The 18,746-nt window shown below is 34.0% G+C and overlaps 1 protein-coding gene and 1 pseudogene across 3 annotated transcripts in view; one reads left to right on the forward strand and one right to left on the reverse strand.

The window, feature by feature from the left end:
• The window catches only part of DENND1B (DENN domain containing 1B), a 282,470-nt gene that overhangs the window by 203,819 nt on the left and 59,905 nt on the right, over positions 1-18,746 (forward strand). For all 3 annotated transcript variants that reach the window (XM_037825101.1, XM_037825100.1, XM_037825102.1), the window contains 2 exons: positions 885-1,010; positions 12,799-12,900. In XM_037825101.1, the coding sequence (XP_037681029.1) occupies positions 885-1,010; positions 12,799-12,900 (228 nt within the window). The remainder of the gene's footprint in view (positions 1-884; positions 1,011-12,798; positions 12,901-18,746) is intronic.
• Positions 9,121-10,881, reverse strand: LOC119527527 (annotated as a pseudogene).

Consider the following 18,746-nt stretch of genomic DNA (forward strand, 5'->3'; position numbering starts at 1 on the left):
GATGAAAATTATAACAAATTATGTTGCCTTTTTACTTTTTCAGATTTCTAGGTAATATATTTTTCTTTGATTTAAAAACATCAATATTTTAATCTGATTACTGGTTCATAAAACAATGATTTTGAACTCTAATTCTTCAGCTTGTGATAGTGGAAAAAAATGGAGATAACTGGGTTTAAATCACAGCTCTGCCCCTTATTAGCCATATAGAGAAGGCAAATTAATTCACGTTTTGAGCCTCTTTTCCTTCGTTCATAAATGGGAATATGAATGACTTTCTTAGAAAACTGTTGTGAAGATTGAGACAATGTATATCATTTACATAACATAACTTTTGATTGATTATGGTAGGTTCTTAATGAAATTTAGCTTTGCTTCCTTCTTTTTAATCTAATAATGGTGAAAAATATTCAACAAATGACTGTAAAAATTGCATATGCAAATGAGGCTTCCAAAAAAAATTAAATGTTTAAGTGATCCTGGAGGACCTGTAACAAATAACTTTACATGGGAGAAATGAACAATACCAACCTGCTTCATCTCAAAACAAGTAGACACATGTAATTGCTAAAAATCTGCAGAGAAGTGGCTCACAGGCAGTTTACTGTAAAATAATTAAAGCTTATTTATGTCAAGAGGCCTTAGGAAAAAAAAAGAGAGAGCATAAACCAATTTGCATTAGCACTTTACTATCATCTCTTGCTTTCGTTTCAATTAACAGACCAGCAGGTGCTCTCTGCAGTTAAAAGATAAGCTATCAGGGAGGAGGATGAGTTTTTGGCTGACCTGCAGACACTGTGGTTTGCCTGCTGATTGGGTTCTTACCTCACCTCCCTGTACCAATTTCTGAGGTGTTAATTTAACTGTTCCTCTCTGTCATTCAGGTCTCGGCCTTGAAAAATAAACTGAAGAAGCAGTCTACAGCTACTGGTGATGGAGTAGCTAGGGCCTTTCTTAGGGCACAGGCTGCTTTGTTTGGATCCTACAGAGATGCACTGAGATACAAACCTGTAAGCGTTTTATTTCATCACTATTTTAATTTGCTTTTTTATAGTTCTTTGAATGGAAAAGAAAAAAGAAACTTCATTTTAAATTACACTTTAAAAATTATCATGAAAGTATTTTACAATCCAAAGTAATGTGCTTTAAAACATTGTGTTCCATCTCCAATATTTGACTTTTTGTTTTTAATTCTTTTAGTAGCCTTTAATTAATATTTTCTACATCCTTTTGCATATCACCTTATTCATTGTTCTAAAAATCTCTTAATTACTTACTTGTGTTAATGCATTTTAAAGCACTTACTTACCTTATCTTGTTAAATCATTAAGAAATTGACCAGACAATTGAACTCATTAGGTTAATGATGATATGGTTTAGAAATAGCATGTACAAAATGGAAGTTAGAAAATTCTAGAAGGTGACAATTTTGCAATGTTTGGAAATTTGTCTTCTTAATTCGTAACACTATTCAAAAGTGGGCTATCTATTTAGCATATCTTAACTCATTTGCTATTTCCATTTTGTTTTAATACCCTAAAAATGGTTATTATTTAGAGTTGTAGTCACATTTTTAGATGAGCCAAAGAAGTATAAATAAAAACATATTTGTTTTTCTCTGAGTTATTGGTTAAACTATGTTTGACTGATGTTATAGAAATTATTACATCACTGTTTCATGACCAGATGAATAAATTGTAATGGATGAAAACACTGAATTAGTAATAAGGAGATCTGCTATCTCATAGGAATTCCACCATTATTATACTGCATACCTTACCCTCTTTCAATCTTGTTATCTGTAAGTAGAGAATTCTTTGTATCTCCCCAATCAACCTTTCAGGGTTGGTGTATAAATCTATTGAAAACTATGATGGCCTAAACAAATGTGAATGGGTTATATCCTTTCTAAACTGACTTCTGAATTAGAGATTCCCACCCAGTGGTTCTTATACTTCTGAGGGGTTATCTAGTTATTGGACTTCACGTGCATGGGCAGATCAGTTGCTGTCTCTAGATAAGGGCATATGTATTCTATACTAATCTTTTTGAAATATGTGTATATATTTAAAGCATTATAGAACTCATAGTACTGTACATAGTATTCCTGTCTCACATGGGTGAATTCTTAAAAAATTGTTGGCATTTATAAGTGTCTCATTGTTTAAAAGACTAGAAACCAATGATCAATCCTATAATAGGATGTATTCGTATCTATTCAACATCAATTAAAACAAAAATGAATTTGAAAGATAAAATTAGTGATTAATTTTATTTAAGATAAAATTTTTTGATAGGGATTGATTTCAAATTTACAGTACAGTAGGAAAAATTAAAAATATGTTGCTTAAATTTTGTCACATTTTAAAGTATAGTTAATCTTGATAAACTAAATTTTTTGTTTTATTTTCCTTTTTCACATTTATGAAAGACTTCGTGTTTGGGGAAAGGAGACAACTGAAGTGAAGGGAAAATTCTCTTAAATGATTCAGATTATCATTGTGTTAGGTGTTGGGGTAAAGATACCCCATCTTTAACATTAATCACTGTAGTTATTAACGTTTGATTTTCTTCCCTATTGAGCTTAATTGAGAAGATGAGTATAAGATTTCAATTTTGATAATTTTCCTTTTTTTACCCAACATCTTGAAAGCCAGAATCCCCAAATCTGTGGAAAAATATAGTATCTTTTCTGTTGATTGAGCACATCTTTTTATAATGCATTTGTCAATTTATCTACAATTTTCCTTTTTTGTGTGATGTTTTCTCCTTCCCTTTTCCAACTACTAGTTCTTTTTGGGAAGTGGGGGAAGTATTTTAGTTTTTTATACTTTTACATTTCTTTAAGCTTGATCTTTGAATGAGAACTTAATTTTTAAAGTAAACTGAATGTATTTAGATTTTTTTCTATTTCTTTTCAGAAGATAATTTTTAAGGAAAATAACTTTTTGTTGTACATAAAATAATTTTGTTAACTATTATCTTTACAAATGAACCAGTATCATGATTTATTAAAAGTGTGTTTATTTCCTTTCTTTTAAGAAGACTTTTTGATCATCTAAATAACAGGCATATGTCCTTGATGTATTTTCTGACTGATGTAAAAAATGCCACGTATAGTAATTACAATTATTTCTTTTCATAAATATGGTTCTCTAGTTTCCTATAGCTATTATAGTACGATGAGAAAGAGGAAACTATGAAATAGCTTTAAATGGATATGAATTCTTTTAATGTTATTTTTCAAAGTTTTATGATTGTTTATAAACATAAAACAAACCATTATGTCACCTTGTATTAAACCTACAGGTTAGATCTATAACTGAGCAGAGTCTCACCTGGTCGGGTGAGTCTCACTCAATCCCTTCATCTGGCGCTTTAGGATGGGTGGATGCTCTGTCTTCCTTTACTTCTTTGCTAAACTTTAACCTCAATTTAGGGATTTCTGCTTGAGGCTTCATAGGTTTTTTGAACTTCCAAACCTTTGTTTATAATGTTCTCTCTTCCTGGCAGCCCTTTTATCTTTCTCCCCTTCAAAGGCCATTTTTCTGATACATGGAGCCTAGTTCCTATTGATCCTTTCTTTCTATGAATTAATTATACTTGATCTTTTTAAACATATTTCTTCTCCCTATTCACTCATTATTAATTATGTTTCTTATATTATTTTTACTTATGTTCATAATTATTAATATATTTTTAATAATTAATTATCAATTATTTTAAAAAGTGACCTTTGAGTATCCCCTGGGTACCAAGCATAGATAGGCCATTCAAATAGACTCTCTCATTTAATCTTTACCAGTCTTCAAAATATTAATCTTTTTGTTTTAAAGATGAATAAAATGTTGCTCACAGAGTTTAAATAACCTCATTAAGGTTTCCCAAGGTAGTGAACTGTGGCTCCTAGAATTGAATCTTTTCTTTCTGCACTTCCTCTCTTGTCTGATATGGCATGTTTCTTATCTATCTTGCCTCCATTGTTATATCATACACTCCTTGTGATACATTTCTTGAACTTAAAAATTTCTCCTAAATTAAGATACATACTTCTATTCAGTAATCTATTCAGTATACACTATGGAAAGACTGAACAAATGATAGAAAGTCTTAGGAATATTCTAAAAGGGAGCAAGTGGTATAGACATTGCATAGTGTAATATAAATTGGGGAAATGGTTTGATAGTCATGCTATATTTCCATTTGTGACTTTGTTTACATAGGATAACTGCCATAGCCCTAATTGTTTCTTCCTTTTACCTCTAGTCTTCTAATTATTCTTTCTTTCTTTGTCTTAAAACCCGACACAACAAGACTGAATATATTGTGTTGAAAGGAAGCTTTAGTTTCTCTTAAGCATATATTTTATTCTCCATAGCAAATCATCTGAAGTAGAAGTCAACGGCAAAACACTTTAATTTATTCATTTAACAAATTTACGTTTGAATACCACTATACCAGGTCTTCTCTGAGTCTTATGGACAGAAAAATAAATATTAAGCCCAGGATCTCCAGGATCTTGTAGTGATGGAGACTGATGTGGTCATTTCTTATATGGTAATAGTAAAAAAAAAAAAATGATATTAGAAAGTGATAAAAGTCAATCTATAGCAGACAGAGAAGAAAACTGGGAGGTGCTTACTGAATTTGTGTCTTTTTCTGGGAAAAGTATCCATAGCTTTCACCATGTTCTCAAAAAAGAAAAGGACTCAAAACAGGTTAAGATTCACTCGTCCGGAAGTTGAGAGAACCAGATTATAAAGGGCTTTTCTGTTACCACTTGCAGAGTTTTTACTTTATCCTACAGGTAAGGCACAATGTTTAAAATTATTTATCATGGGATTAAAATGTTCAGAATTGTTTATTAGATAGATCACTTTGATTATGTTGTTCATGTTAGGTCAGAAGAGGGCAAGCAGAAGGGCAAGGCAGTGTCTGTGTCTCTAACACTCTATTGAAGAGAGTGCAAGGAAGGGCCTGAGGAGCAGTCTGGAGGTTGATGAGAGAACTGAAAAATTAGGGAGGAAGAAAATAGCACTGGAGAGCCAGTTAATTGTGCATTGTGAGGGAAAGCCCTTCAGTATGATTTGCATGTTCAAATTCAACTAAATACTGCCAAAGACTAGCTAAGGTATTTTATAAATGAAGCACTTAGAATGGTGTGGCAGCTCTCAATACGCTGCTCCTCTTCTTACAATGCCTAATTTACACTCTAAATGAAACACTGGCATGATTGATGAGGTAAATTGTACCTACTCTTAATTACTGAGACAAATATAAAACTCCTTTAAGTTTTTGGAAAGTGTTTTAAATAAAGTAATGGGTGTTTTGCTTTTCTTTTTTTGGGTTATATTCTTTTTAAGAATTCAGAAATATGAGATCAAGCTAATGTGCTAAATAAATTGAAGGAAAGTGGTAAGAGCATAGACTCTTGTACCAGCTTTGGTTGAAATCCTCATTCTCTGACTCTGGCTTTGGGCAAATTTTAGAGCTTCAATTTCCTTATTTGTAAAAAAACGAAAGAGGTAATACTATATACTTCTTGTGTTGTTCAGAGGATAAGATACATAGAATGTCTGGCATATAGTAAATGCTCTATATGTTAGTGATTATTATTCAAAATGAAATTTTAGAAGTAATAAATTTGGTAAAGAAAATCCCTTTAACGTAACCAAGAAAAGGCACCCTCCTCTGATCCCCCAAAACAAAGGCATTTTCATAAACATGAGAATACGTTAAAATGTGGCATTAAATAGCTAATAAAGGATCATCAGTTGTACCTCTCTGTATTGTGTCATAAACTGTTAAAAATAAAAGTCAAATTTTTGACTAAGAGTTAATGCTAAAGAAATGTTTGCTTGAGCCAGAATATTGCTTGGTATATTCAAAGGCTTATACTTGATTATCTTGTCTAAGAGCATAGAAGTAACACTCAAGTCTGTTCCTTTGAATACTCCGGGTGTTGTCATTTGTTTCAATCACTAATGCTTTTCTGTGGTGCCTTGAGCCTTGCTAATGGATAAAATAAAGATTGGTTAGTAATAGGGCCTCAGTTTGACATGTTGGACGAATTGTCCCTAAGACATTGTTTTGTATTATATTCCTTTGAAACATTATCAGTAAGTAATGTTGTATTTAGTTATTAAGCTCAAGCAATTTAAGCACAGGATTGACATCAGTAATTTTAGTGGCCAATCACTACATCTCTCCCATATTGCCATTTGAGAAATTTGTAACATAACTTGTCAGAGATTTTAAAATCCAAGTAGAAAAGTACCATTTACTCACCCTTCACAATTTTAAGGCTATTAAAACACTTGAGGTATCCACTCATCTCATTATCCATATTTGAGTATGGACCTTTTACTTTAGAGATGTTTGCTACCAAATAAATGTTTGGTATGTATCTGGCTATCTGGTGTATATGGTTCCTTTTATTTTTATTTTTAATTTTTTTTTTGCCATTAGTGGTAAGGGATTTTTGTTTAAATGTAAAAAAAAAAAACAACAAAAAACAAAAATTTGTGTTTCTACTACTGACACTTAGAACTAGGAACTTTGATAGTAAGAGCCCATTTTTATGTCACTGGTAATATGTTTCATGAAAATGGAGAGTATTTTTCCTTAAATTGTGGGAAAAATAGTTTTTCATAATATGTACGAGATTAATACATAAATCTATAATCTTTTGTTCAAATTTAACCAACCTGCTAGAAACAGCTGTGTCTAATTTAGAAAAATCGATTTATTTTCCCATCTTAAATTGCTGAATCATAGGCAAATGGAATATTGGTAGATGGGTGTATATTTTTCAAGACAGATGCAGTAACTTTGGGATAAATTAGTATAATAATATGTACAAAAAAAATACTTTGCTACTACCAGTGAGTAAAGTTTACACTTTGAGTATGAGGCTCTTTTTTCGTTGATTTCCTACTGGTGTCAGCAACAGAAGAAAGTTATTGTTTTCATGGTTAATAAACTGTAAAGGAAGACTAGCTGTACAGTAGCACTGGGACACTTAGAAGAAAAATGCTACATAACCTGAAAAGTCTTTTATTATTTCCTGTGAGAACCTATACATATTTAGAAATTCCCGTGAGAGAACTGACAGCAGAGTCTTTCAGAGATTTTAAAATTTAATAAGCTGTCAGTATGCAGACATTTTTGCTTAGTTTGTTTATAACTCATGTAATGCTGATGTTACTTATTAAGTTAAAGTGCATTAAGAAATGAAGTAAGTATAATGTTGATTTTTTTTTTAGATTACATTTCACATTTTTGTGTAGTATCCTTCTTCACACCTTTTCTTTCAAATATGAATTCTTGCTAAGTCATGCACATCCTTATAAGATCCATCTATGTTTCAGGTATTTCTTTGTTCTTGCCAAGTTTCCTACTCCACAGGACCATATAGTACTCGACAGATACCCCTTCTTAAAAACAAATGAACAAAAAGATTACATTAAATTAATAATTGTCATTGCTCTGAAGTTGAACATAATATTAGGACAGGTAACCCCAACTCATCCATATGTTCCTGTGTCAAAATTATCCTATGTAAATAATCAAAATGTAACTAGTGGGTATTTATTGAACACTCTAAATCGAAGATAGTGTGTTGGATGCTGTAGGGAATGCAAAGATGAGTAAGAATTTAGTCCTAGGCCTCCAGAGTTCATAAATAAAATGTACAAAAATAATTTCTTCCTCTCTGCTACCCTAGTTCATCTTTTCTTGCCTCATTTATATTTTATTGATCTCCCTATTTCCATTATTTCCTCTTACCTATCAGCTATCCATTCTAAAACACAGATAATCTTGTCACTTCATTGAGTAGATACTTCTGTGAGCTTCTCAGTGTCTTAAAGAAAATAATTATCTTAGATTGCCACACAGGGTCCTTTCTAATCTGGCACAATCTGCCTTTTATCTCACTCTGATACTTTATATAATTCATATCCATTATCCATCAGGCCTCAACCAACCTTTTATTTTATCCCTGTGATGTTTTCTATAATTCATAACCACTCCAAACATACTACTCACTTTTGACCTTGCATGTCCTTTCTCAGTATTTATCTTTTCCACCTTTGTTATATAATGCTTCCATTAGTTTCCAAAATGTAGCTCAAATTTACTCTGTAAAATCATTTATGCCCCCCAATGAAATCTTTCATAGTGTAGGCATACCTTGGGAATTTATTGGGCAACCCTAGACATAGAGTTACCCTATCTGGAACTCCAAATGTTTTCAAAAAATTGCTCAATCTTAATCCTGATTTTTAATCATGTCATAAATATTCAGAAGATCCTAAGTAGACTTCCCTCCTCTCATGCTGGTTAGTTTGATTTGGATTTAAAAATAACTCATAGGGAGGAGTCATTTAAAATCTCTTTCATAGCATATGCCCGAAGGGTGACAGTAATTGAGGCTCCATATATTGATATATAAAACTTTAGAGTTTTGTTAATCAGGATTCATTTTCCTTCCTCCTGAGAGAAAATTCTAATATGTTTCTGGACATTGTATTCTTTGTTATTATCAGAGATTCTTAGTGAACAAACTGAGTTAATCAATCAAAGGTTCATTTCAAAGTTTATCATGATTTGTGTTATCACAGATGAATGGATGGCAAGTCTGAGCTTTCTCGTTACTACTTCTCTTAAAAGACTGAAAGAATTGCTAAAAGATTAATGAGGACAGAGTTCTTATAATTCACATCGGCTAATAACTAAATTATGACCAACTTAAGAAAGCGTGGGTAGACTACTCTTCATCCATTTTCTCCCTTGAAATTTGCCATTGCCCCAATCAGAAGTCCTGCTTGCTTATAGAAAGTCTAAACTTTTCAGTTGGAGATAGAGCTTTATATTTGAATTGAAAAGTATTTCTCTGCAATGTTAATGACAACTTTTAGAAAAATAATTGACAGTAATATAAAACATCCTCATATGTTGGGAAAATTTCTATCAAATTAAACACTAAAATTACCAATAGTCCTGATCACTTTGATGTAGTTGAAACTGCTATTAAAAGCTATGGTTTTATTTATTTAAAAAATTTATTATTACAGTATTTTTGGTTTTATTAGAAAAAGGCATACACAACAAAGATTGTCATTCAGTCATTTCTTGGCTCCACTTGCATTTCAGCACTTGCTCTTGAGCAGCTTTCTTTGCTTTTACCATTTCAGTGAGTTCCTTATGTCGTTTCATGCAGTTCTTCTTTGTCCTGCTAGACAGTTTCTGCTTTTTTCCCATCTTTCAGGTGTACTTACTGGATATGTTTTCAAAGCCTTTTCCCAAAGCTTCTGTTCTTCTGTTGTCCAAGGGGTGGAATCTCTGCATGGCCCTTCAGATCGTTCTGGAGGTGAGGCCTTGTCTGCTTGAGGCACCTCTCCATGTCCTTTTTAAAATTTACCAAATCCTTTTTGTTTATGTTATCTTTTTGATGAGGGTCAAGTTTTTGGAAACTCTTTGCTTTGCCAGTAACATCTTTGGCAGTTCTCTTGTTTCCAGAAGAAGAAATGTATGTTCATGTAGTTGGCATAAATAACTTCCCATCTTGAATTCCTTCCAGCAGGGAAGAGGCTCACAGCTTTAATTAGTAATTGTAGATCATCTTCGGACCGATTTTTACTGCCATTTCCACCTCCGCCTGTTGATTTCTTGGCATTCCTAGATGCTTGTCACAAACAAGCCTGTTTCCTCTTTCTCTGTTCTAATTTACTCATTTATTTCTTCTGTTTTTCCAGAGCAGCCTTTCCTGCTTCTTTTGTAGATGGTGTGTGTTTCATTCAAGCACTGTAAGCTTGCTAGTTCAAGCTGATTACAAAGTTTGTCCACTTCTTCCATCATTTTTACCTTTTCTGCCTCACTGTCAGCAAAGTGTTTCCAGGTCCTGCATAAATTTCGAAGTTTTTGCCCTCCCCTTTTAATGGCTTTTTTCTGGGTATCTTTTTCCTTCTTTGCCAGCAGTGTTTGCTGTTTAATTTCCTCTGCTTTCTCCTTTGCTAACCGAACAGCTTCTAATTCAGCTTGATTTTGTTTTTCTTTAGCTTCTTGCTCCTTCTGTTTTGTTTCTGCTTTTGCTTTCTTCTCTGTTTCTTTCTTGGCTTTTTCTTCTTCCTTGAATTTTTTTTTTTATCCTTGGATCACAGCTATATGCATTATCAACTAATGTTCTTTTTCTGTTCATTTCTTTTTTTTTCTTTGTGCCCTTGTTCTATTTTGCTTTTCAGTCCATCTCCTCTCATCACAATGTTCTTTTTCTTTTTCTTCTTCATCTAAATAAGAAAATTCTGTCCAAGAATCAAAATTATACCCGAAGGAATAAAATGCACCTACATCTTCAAATGATGAATTCATATCATCAAGTTTAGGAACATTTTTCTTATTTGACCATCTGTAATTCCTTTCAAACATTGGGAAAACACTTCGAAGAAATTTTCCTTTGCTTCATATTTGGAAGGAGCTGAGTTATCAAAAGTAGGATTTACACTGTTAAATACTGGTCTTTTCACTGGATCAGACATTTCATAAGCTTTGGTTATGCAAGTGAAGTAGTCATTATCTCCTTCTTTTGTTGGTTCACCAGCTGCTTTCTGTTTGTCTGGGTAATGTTTTAAAACCATTGCTTTATGGGCTACTTTGATCTGTCTTTGTGTAGCTTTGTATCTTACATGGCCAGGTCCAAGAACCGCATAATGATCCTGGTGCTTCCAGTCTTTGGGATCAAGTGGGAAGCATGGGAAAGTCTTCTAATTGCAATTCTTCATCTTCTGATTCCTCTGAGAACACTTATCCTCCAGTACCATAAGTTAGAATGTGGGTGACGGCAGTGTGCTGATAGTTCATAGGGCTCGGCAGGATCAACATGATGGCGTCGGGGCCAGCCCCACGGTCACACGGGTTTGTGCTCCGGGGGGAAGGTGCGCAGCGTCCCCTTCATCTCTGTCTCCTGATTGAGCCTCATGCCTAGGCTCAGGAATTTTCATTTTATTGTTGAAAAGCTGTTATGTCATATGGAACAAGACTTAGTTCAGTTGCTATTTCATTTATTCATTTATAAAACATCTGTTGGGTTCCCAGTGTAACTTGTTAGGATGCAAGACCTTTATTTTCAAATGAGATTGCCTATTTGAGTATTTTCTCTTTTCTTTTAGATTGTAAAGTCTATGGTAATGGCAAGTACAGTGTACTTATGATTCTCCAAAATATATTTATGTAAACTGATCCAGTTTTAAAATATGTAATTTAAAAATCATTCTAAAGCTCTTAAGAATAGGAACAGTCCATAGAAGTATATAATAGCAGTTTTATTATGGAGCATTGGCTGGTGGTGGGTGATAACAATTGATATATTGTTGAATTTTCTTCCTTAATCGTTTGTTTGAATTTTATTTTCTTCCTTCTATAGCAGTGCTGTTCAAGAGCAATTTCCGTGTTAAGGGAGATGTTCTAAATCTGTGCTATTCAATTTGGTAATCACTAGTCACATATGGCTGTCGGGCACTTGAAAACATGCTCAGTGTGATTGAAGAGTTGAATTTTTAATTTCAGTTAATTTTAATAAATTTAAATTTAAATGGCTACATGTGACTAGTGGCTACTTTCTGAACAGTACATTCTGATAGTATCATTAATTTCTATCAGAAAGTGGTGGCAGTCTCATTTGTACAATTATGTTTCAATTATGCAGATTGTCAGTCTCATTCTTTCATTCATTCATGGACCTGTTTTCAGAATTAGACTTAGATACTTGTAATCAAGTCATTGAGTCTTCCTTAAAGTTAAATTATAATGAATATCTTTAAAAAGTGAGCAGGCTCATTTTTTCTTTTTACTGCACCATAAAGATTGCAACAATATTCATTGTAATGAATGAATCATTGTCATTAATCTCAGTTTTCATCTTGATCATAAAATTCAGTCACTTCATATGTGTTGAATGATCAAGGGGACCATTTAGGCTGATGAGGGGGGAATAGGTAGTAGGTATCTGCCAAGTGATCATTTTCTTAGGTCATGCACGGGAATAAATAAAAGAGGTGGAATCAGTACTTGGCATGTAAGTTCTTGCTGATTTGGAGGGGGGGCATCTGGTGGAGGGTAAGCTACCAAGAGGTCTTGCAAAGATGCAATTGCTTAGCACATACACAGGCTAAACTAAAGCAGATGCCAAGTGGAGCTTATCCTAGAAAGTATCTAATCAGAATTGTATTTGCAGTCGTGAAGAGGATGCAATTGTAAGAATTTTTTTTTTTATAAATTTAAGAACAAATAAATGACCAAAAAACTAGTATAAATGGCAACAATCATGCTGTAATAGTTACAATAAGAATGTTTTACTAATTACAGTGAAAATATAATGGATGGAACTTTTCAGATATACATGCTATTTTTAATATTCTTAATTAAATCTAGTGATGTTAAATCTTTGTTTTTTTTTTTTGCTTTTTTTACTTGAAGGTTGAACATCATTCTTTTTTGGGCATTTACTGTCACTCTGAGGGAGTAAAATCAAGCAATTTTAAGAGCCAAAGGAATCCTTGCTTAAAAAGCTATTGTAAGACTTATTAGTAGAAGAATTTTTCTGCTAGCCTGAAATCCTGCTATTATGTATTAGGGTCTTTTCTAATTCCTTTGGACTATAAGCACCTTGAAGTTGATAGTGTCTTGTACTTTCTCTGTGACTCTACATGTGCCTCCTTAGACAGTAATACTTCGTTACCATGATTGTTGCTGTCTGAGGGACTTCTTCTTGATGCCCTGAAAATCTTTATTTCTATGTAGGGTGAGCCCATCACTTTCTGTGAAGAGAGTTTTGTAAAGCACCGCTCAAGTATGATGAAACAGTTCTTGGCAACGGCAGTTAACCTCCAACTTTTCAAGCAGGTAAGAGTGGACCTTTACATTTTTCTTCTGTAACAGAACATTGTCATTGTTACACGTTTTTATCACTATAAAGCTGTATTCAAGCTCTGAGTGATATCTTTCCTACAATTTCAGGGCACTTTCTTTTGTAACTCTCTAACCATCTAGGAATTGAATCTATGGGTATGAATCTATGGATTGAATGGTTGGATAGTATATGTAATCTGTTACTTCCCTTTGACCTTGTGATTCTTTAACCAGATTCTTACTATGAAAAAAGTTAATAAAACATAGTAATATTTTTGCATGGTTAGAAAAAGCATATGCTTTTTAGGAGTCTCTGCTGGTTTGGATGTATTATGTCCCCCAAAACACCATTATCTTTGATGAAGTCTTGTGTGGGCAGGAAAGTATTGGTGCTGATTGGGTTGGAGACTTTTGATTGGATGTTTCCCTGGAGATGTGATCACTCAACTGTGGGCGAGATCTTTCATAGGATAATTTCCATGGAAGTGTGGCCCTGTCCATTCAGCATGAGCCTTGAGTGGTTTACTGGAGCACTATATAAGCTCAGACAGAAGGAGCGAGCTTGATACAGCCAAGAGGGACACTTAAAAGAATGCATGGAAGATGAGAGAGGAACTGCAGTTTACGGAGACATTTTGGAGATGGCCTTTGAAAGCAGACTTTTGCTCCGGAGAAGCTAAGAGAGGGCAAACGCCCCAAGAGCAACTGAGATTGACATTTTGGATAGAAGCTGAAGCCTAGAGAGGAACATCCCGGGAGAAAGCCATTTTGAAACCAGAACTCCGGAGTAGGCGCCAGCCACGTGCCTTCCCAGCTAACAGAGGTTTTCCGGACACCATTGGCCATCCTCCAGTAAAGGTACCCGATTGTTGATGCATTACCTTGGACACTCTATGGTCTTAAGACTGTAAATGTGTAACCACATAAACCTCCTTTTATAAAAGCCAGTCCATTTCTGGTGTTTTGCATTTCAGCAGCATTAGCAAACTAGAATAGAGTCATAGTTAGATTACATTCTGGCTTTATCACTTAATAGCTAGTTATCCTAAGTATCAGTTTCTTTTTCTTTATAATGAAAATATCACTCCCTACTTCGTGGGATTGTGGTAAAGTTTATATGAATTAATAGATGTGCACTCTTAGTATAGGGCATGGCACTTTGTAGTTGCTCAGTAAATTTTAGTTGTCTGGCCCACTCTTAGGGAAATTACATTAATACAAAATACGTATCAGTACAGTACTTTTTAGAAGTATAACTTGATCAAAAAAAGGTAAATGTAAAATATGAAAACGGTCAACCAAAATGCAACCCATTTTATGAACAATTTGAATAGTTTTACATGCACAAATTGACCATGTTCTAGAACTTGATATTATTTTATGACTATTGAAAAGTGCTACTTGAAGATAGTCCTGAAAGGATTTAAAAGATTCTCACTGACAGAGTACCACAAACTTCTAAATGAAGAGTCAGTTAGTAAAAGATGATTCTCAGAGATACTACTGATCTGGCTGAACGAATATAAAAGTATTTATTCGTACAAATTCATGATTATGGCTCTCTCTTTGCTTAGCAATACCTATGCCTAAAAATCGAGAGAACTTGCACTAGTATGTGGAGAAAGTAAATGGTTTTAAGGAAATACATTCTCATTTCTGATAACATGGCAGGGTAGGTTCCAGGAGACAGAGAAGACGAAGTCCAGTTTCCAAAGATGAGTAATGTAATAGGAGACCCTTTTCTCATAAATCTTGGATAGCTTAGTAAAAATAAGCAAGAAATAAAGATGCTCCTTCCTTTGATCTGTTTCTTGGGCATCTGCAAGGAAACATACATATCCAAAGCACTGGTGCTAAGTGGAGGAGAGGAAAACCCATCACTGAGAAGTAATCACATCCAGCATTCACAGGAATTGGAAGCCTGAATTAATAATTTCTGATTTCATATGACAAAACCTAACCCAAGTTTAAAGCAATCCTAAACTGTTAGTGCCCCCAGGCATCAGACAGAAGCAAACACAGATCCTCTCTTGAAGAATCCACATTCATCCAGACATCAAAAGAATTCTCCCATCTAAAATTCCAAAGGGAAATTTCACTGTTAAAAATTGTTGAACTTGCCAAGAAAAAAAAGTCATGAATGAAGACCAACAGAAACAGATAGCAGAAACTGACTTGCAAAGACCAGATATTGGAATGATCAGAAATGGAATATAAAATAGCTATGTTTATGATTGTGATGGTTATGCTCATATGTCTTGGCCAGGTAATGGTGCCCAGTTGTTTGGTCAAGCAAACACTGGCCTGTTACTGTGAGGACATTTCATGGGCTTAAATCATCAGTAAGCTGATTGTATCTATGGCTGATCACATCTATAATCAATTGAGAAGATTGCCTTCAGCAGTGAGAGATGTTTAATCCAATCACTTGAAGGCTTTAAAAGAAGCGGTGACTATAGTAGTTGGAGGAGAGAATTTTCATCTACTTCAGCTGGCCAGCATCTTCTGGGGAATTCATCAGAAACCTTCATTGGAGTTCCCAGCTTGCAGCTTGCCCAACAGAATTTGGACTCGTGCATCTCCACAGTTGTGTGAGACAATTTTATAACATCTCATAATATTTAGATATCTTCTATCAGTTCTGTTTCCCTAGAGAACCCTAATATAACGATGCTCAAAGAAATAGAGAACAAGCTTGAAAAATGTTCAGGGCACAAAAATTTTAAAGACTCCCAAGCCAATTTTAAGAACGTACCAAATAAACTTCTCTTAAGGATACATGTAATAATTGAAATTAAAGGAAATGGATGGATTTGACAGCAGATCAGATATAACTAGAGAGAGATGTGTTGAGCTGGAAGATGTATTTAAAAAAGATGTTATCCGGAATATACTATAGGGAGACAAAGAAATAGAAAATATAAGAGGTTAATAGACATGGAGGGTAGAGTGAAAATGTTAAAAACCTGTATAATCAGTTCTAAAAAGAGAAGAGAGAAAGGAGAGAAAATGGAGCAGAGACAATAGTTGACAGAATCAAGGAAATAAACCATTCTATAAAATTGAAAAAATCCAATATCCAAACTGAATAAATAAAAAGAAATTATACCTACACACAATATAAGCAGCTATAAAACCCCAAAGAAAGTGGGAAGATTTTTTTAAATGGCGAGAGAAAAAAATACAGATTGTCTTCAAAGGAGAAACAGACTGACAGTTGAATTTGTATCAGCAACAATGGAAGTAAGAAGATACTGGCATGATTTCTCCAGTGTGTGGAGAGACAATACCTAGAATCTTATTCCAACTAAAACACCTTTTAATTATAAGGGCCGATATGAAGACATTTCCCAACAAAAACTGAGTTTGCCACATGTGTTGGCTTTACTGGTGTGCCTACTTGGCAAGGCTACACTCCCCAGTTACTCAGCACAACACTTCCTGGTGCTGCTGTGAAGAGATTTTTCAGATGTAATTAAAGCCTCTAATCATTTGATTTTAAATAAGGAAGATAATCCTCGATAATCTGGGTGGACCTGACCGAATCTGTTGAAGGGCCTTAAAAACAGAACTGAGGTCCTGAGAGAGAGAAGAAATTCCACCTGTGGATGACAGCTTTGGCTTGTGCTTTGGATTCAAGCCTGCCAATGATCTTTCCTTCCTGACTGCTGTCCTTCAAATTTTGGACTTACTTAGCCAACCATCACAATTTTGTAAGTCAACTCCTTGTGCTGAATCTCCCTAAGCTATTGGTTCTGCTTCTTTGGTTGAACCATGGCTGATACAAAAATGGCAGATAGAAATCCTAGAAGAACTACTTCCGGGAGAAAGAGAGTTATCTCAGATGAAAGATTTCAGATGGAAGGTCTGAAATCAAAAGGATTGACTGTATTAAACAGGGAAGTTCTTTCACACATTCAATATCAAATGGTTCCAGTTCCTGTGTTGAGTATGGCAAAGGGGAGACAGTCTTCACTTCATTTTGAAGGGCTGAGATAATCTTGATTCCAAAACCTAAGATAGTATGAGAAGAGAACATGATAGGCCAGTTTCACTCATAAACACAGATGCAAAAATTTATCCAAGATATTTACAACCAGTTCTAGCAATATATAAAAAGGATATGCTTTATGACCAGGTTGCATTTATCCCAGAAGTGCAATGGTAGTTGTATGTTAGAAATTAATTCATGTAATTCACTACATTACCCAATTATGAAAGAAAATCATTAAATCTCAATGGATGGAAAAATTTTTCATAAAATTTAATAGCTGTTCATGATAGAAACTTATAGCAAACTTGAAATAAAAGGCATGATATTTCAGTGAACATCGTATGTAATATTGAAACAAAAGCTTTCCCTCCAAGAAGGGTTCCAGCTATTACTATTGGATTCCTAGCTCATAAAAACCTACTCCCCCAACCCCACAATGCAAAGATTTTGAAAGGAAGAAACCAAACTTACTCTCAGGAAACATTGGGATGTGGCTGGCGGTGACTGGCACTCTTTTTGATTTTCAAGGAGACTCAGCTCAGCGGGGTGGAACCTTCATCTTAGGTGCAGATAGTAACATTCATTTCATACGACGCGATAGGAGTAGGTTGGATTACAAACCCATCAACTCTGCCCTACATACAACATTAAAACATACTAAGATTCTAGAAAAGTAATGTTGGAGTTCAGCATGTGAACTTGACAAGCAGACGTTCAGTTATCCATGTATGACTCAACACAGAATTTTTCACTTTCAGTTGGATCCCGGGGAATAGGACCTTAAATGTTTGGGATGTAGTATCCTTGTCTCACTTGCTGACCCTTCCAGTCTTCCAGGAGTTATGAAAAAACAGAGATAATGTGATAATTGAATTGCATGTTGAGAGGTTGTAAAGCTATATAAAGCTATAAAATTAAAAATACCATTCTTAACATTGGTTTACATTATGGTATATCCATTTAATGAAAAATATTTTTTTTTGCCATTAAAATCAAATTTTTATGAAGACAATTAAGGATAAGGGAAAGCAACTCAAGAACGTTTTACTCAGTGAAGAAAGCAGGATATCAAATTGTATAAGCAGTGTAATCCCATTTTGTATGTATATGTTTATATTTTTGTGTGCTTAGGAGAAAAACAGGAAATAGACACACCAGAATATTGCCAGTGAGGGGTCTCTATATGGTAGGATTACAGGGTTTTTACTTTCTTCTTCATACATTTCTGTAATTTCCAATTGCTCTGTAATGAGCATAATTAAATTTTTAGGCCAGGGGAAAGATTGTTAAGATTATTTGAAGAACATATTCCTATATAACAAGGTCCACAAAGTTGCACATTGAATAGGCTACAGTCCACATGTTTTCATCTGATTGTTTTATTAGGGGAAAATATGGCAGACGGTATACCTTTCAAATAGCCCATGTTCAAAGAATCTTGTCACCACACAGCCATTATCAATATCACTAGAATTTTTTTTTTTTTGGTAAAAGGAAAAAAATATTTGCTTTAAGCATTTAAGCTATATATTTAAAATATGATCAGTATGCTTTTTGAAAAGAAATCTAAAAATTTGTTTAAACAAGAAAACCTTTTAACCTGAATGTAAACTGTGGTTTGGTTGTACATTGTTAGATAGCTGCTATGTCACCTCCAAATTGTTTTTCTTTAGAAGATTATGTCACTATTTACTTTTCTAGAATCTTAGTATGTTTTAATGTTGTATGTGTCCCAGAAATTCTGATGAAAAGTACAGCAGAAAGAAAGTATTATCAAGTATAATACCACTTTGAACTTATAATACTTTTATATACAGCCTATGAAGTTATGCAGAAAAAAAAAATG

This window comes from Choloepus didactylus, chromosome 2 (assembly GCF_015220235.1).
Source record: "Choloepus didactylus isolate mChoDid1 chromosome 2, mChoDid1.pri, whole genome shotgun sequence".
In the NCBI taxonomy this organism is placed as follows: Eukaryota; Metazoa; Chordata; class Mammalia; order Pilosa; family Megalonychidae; genus Choloepus; species Choloepus didactylus.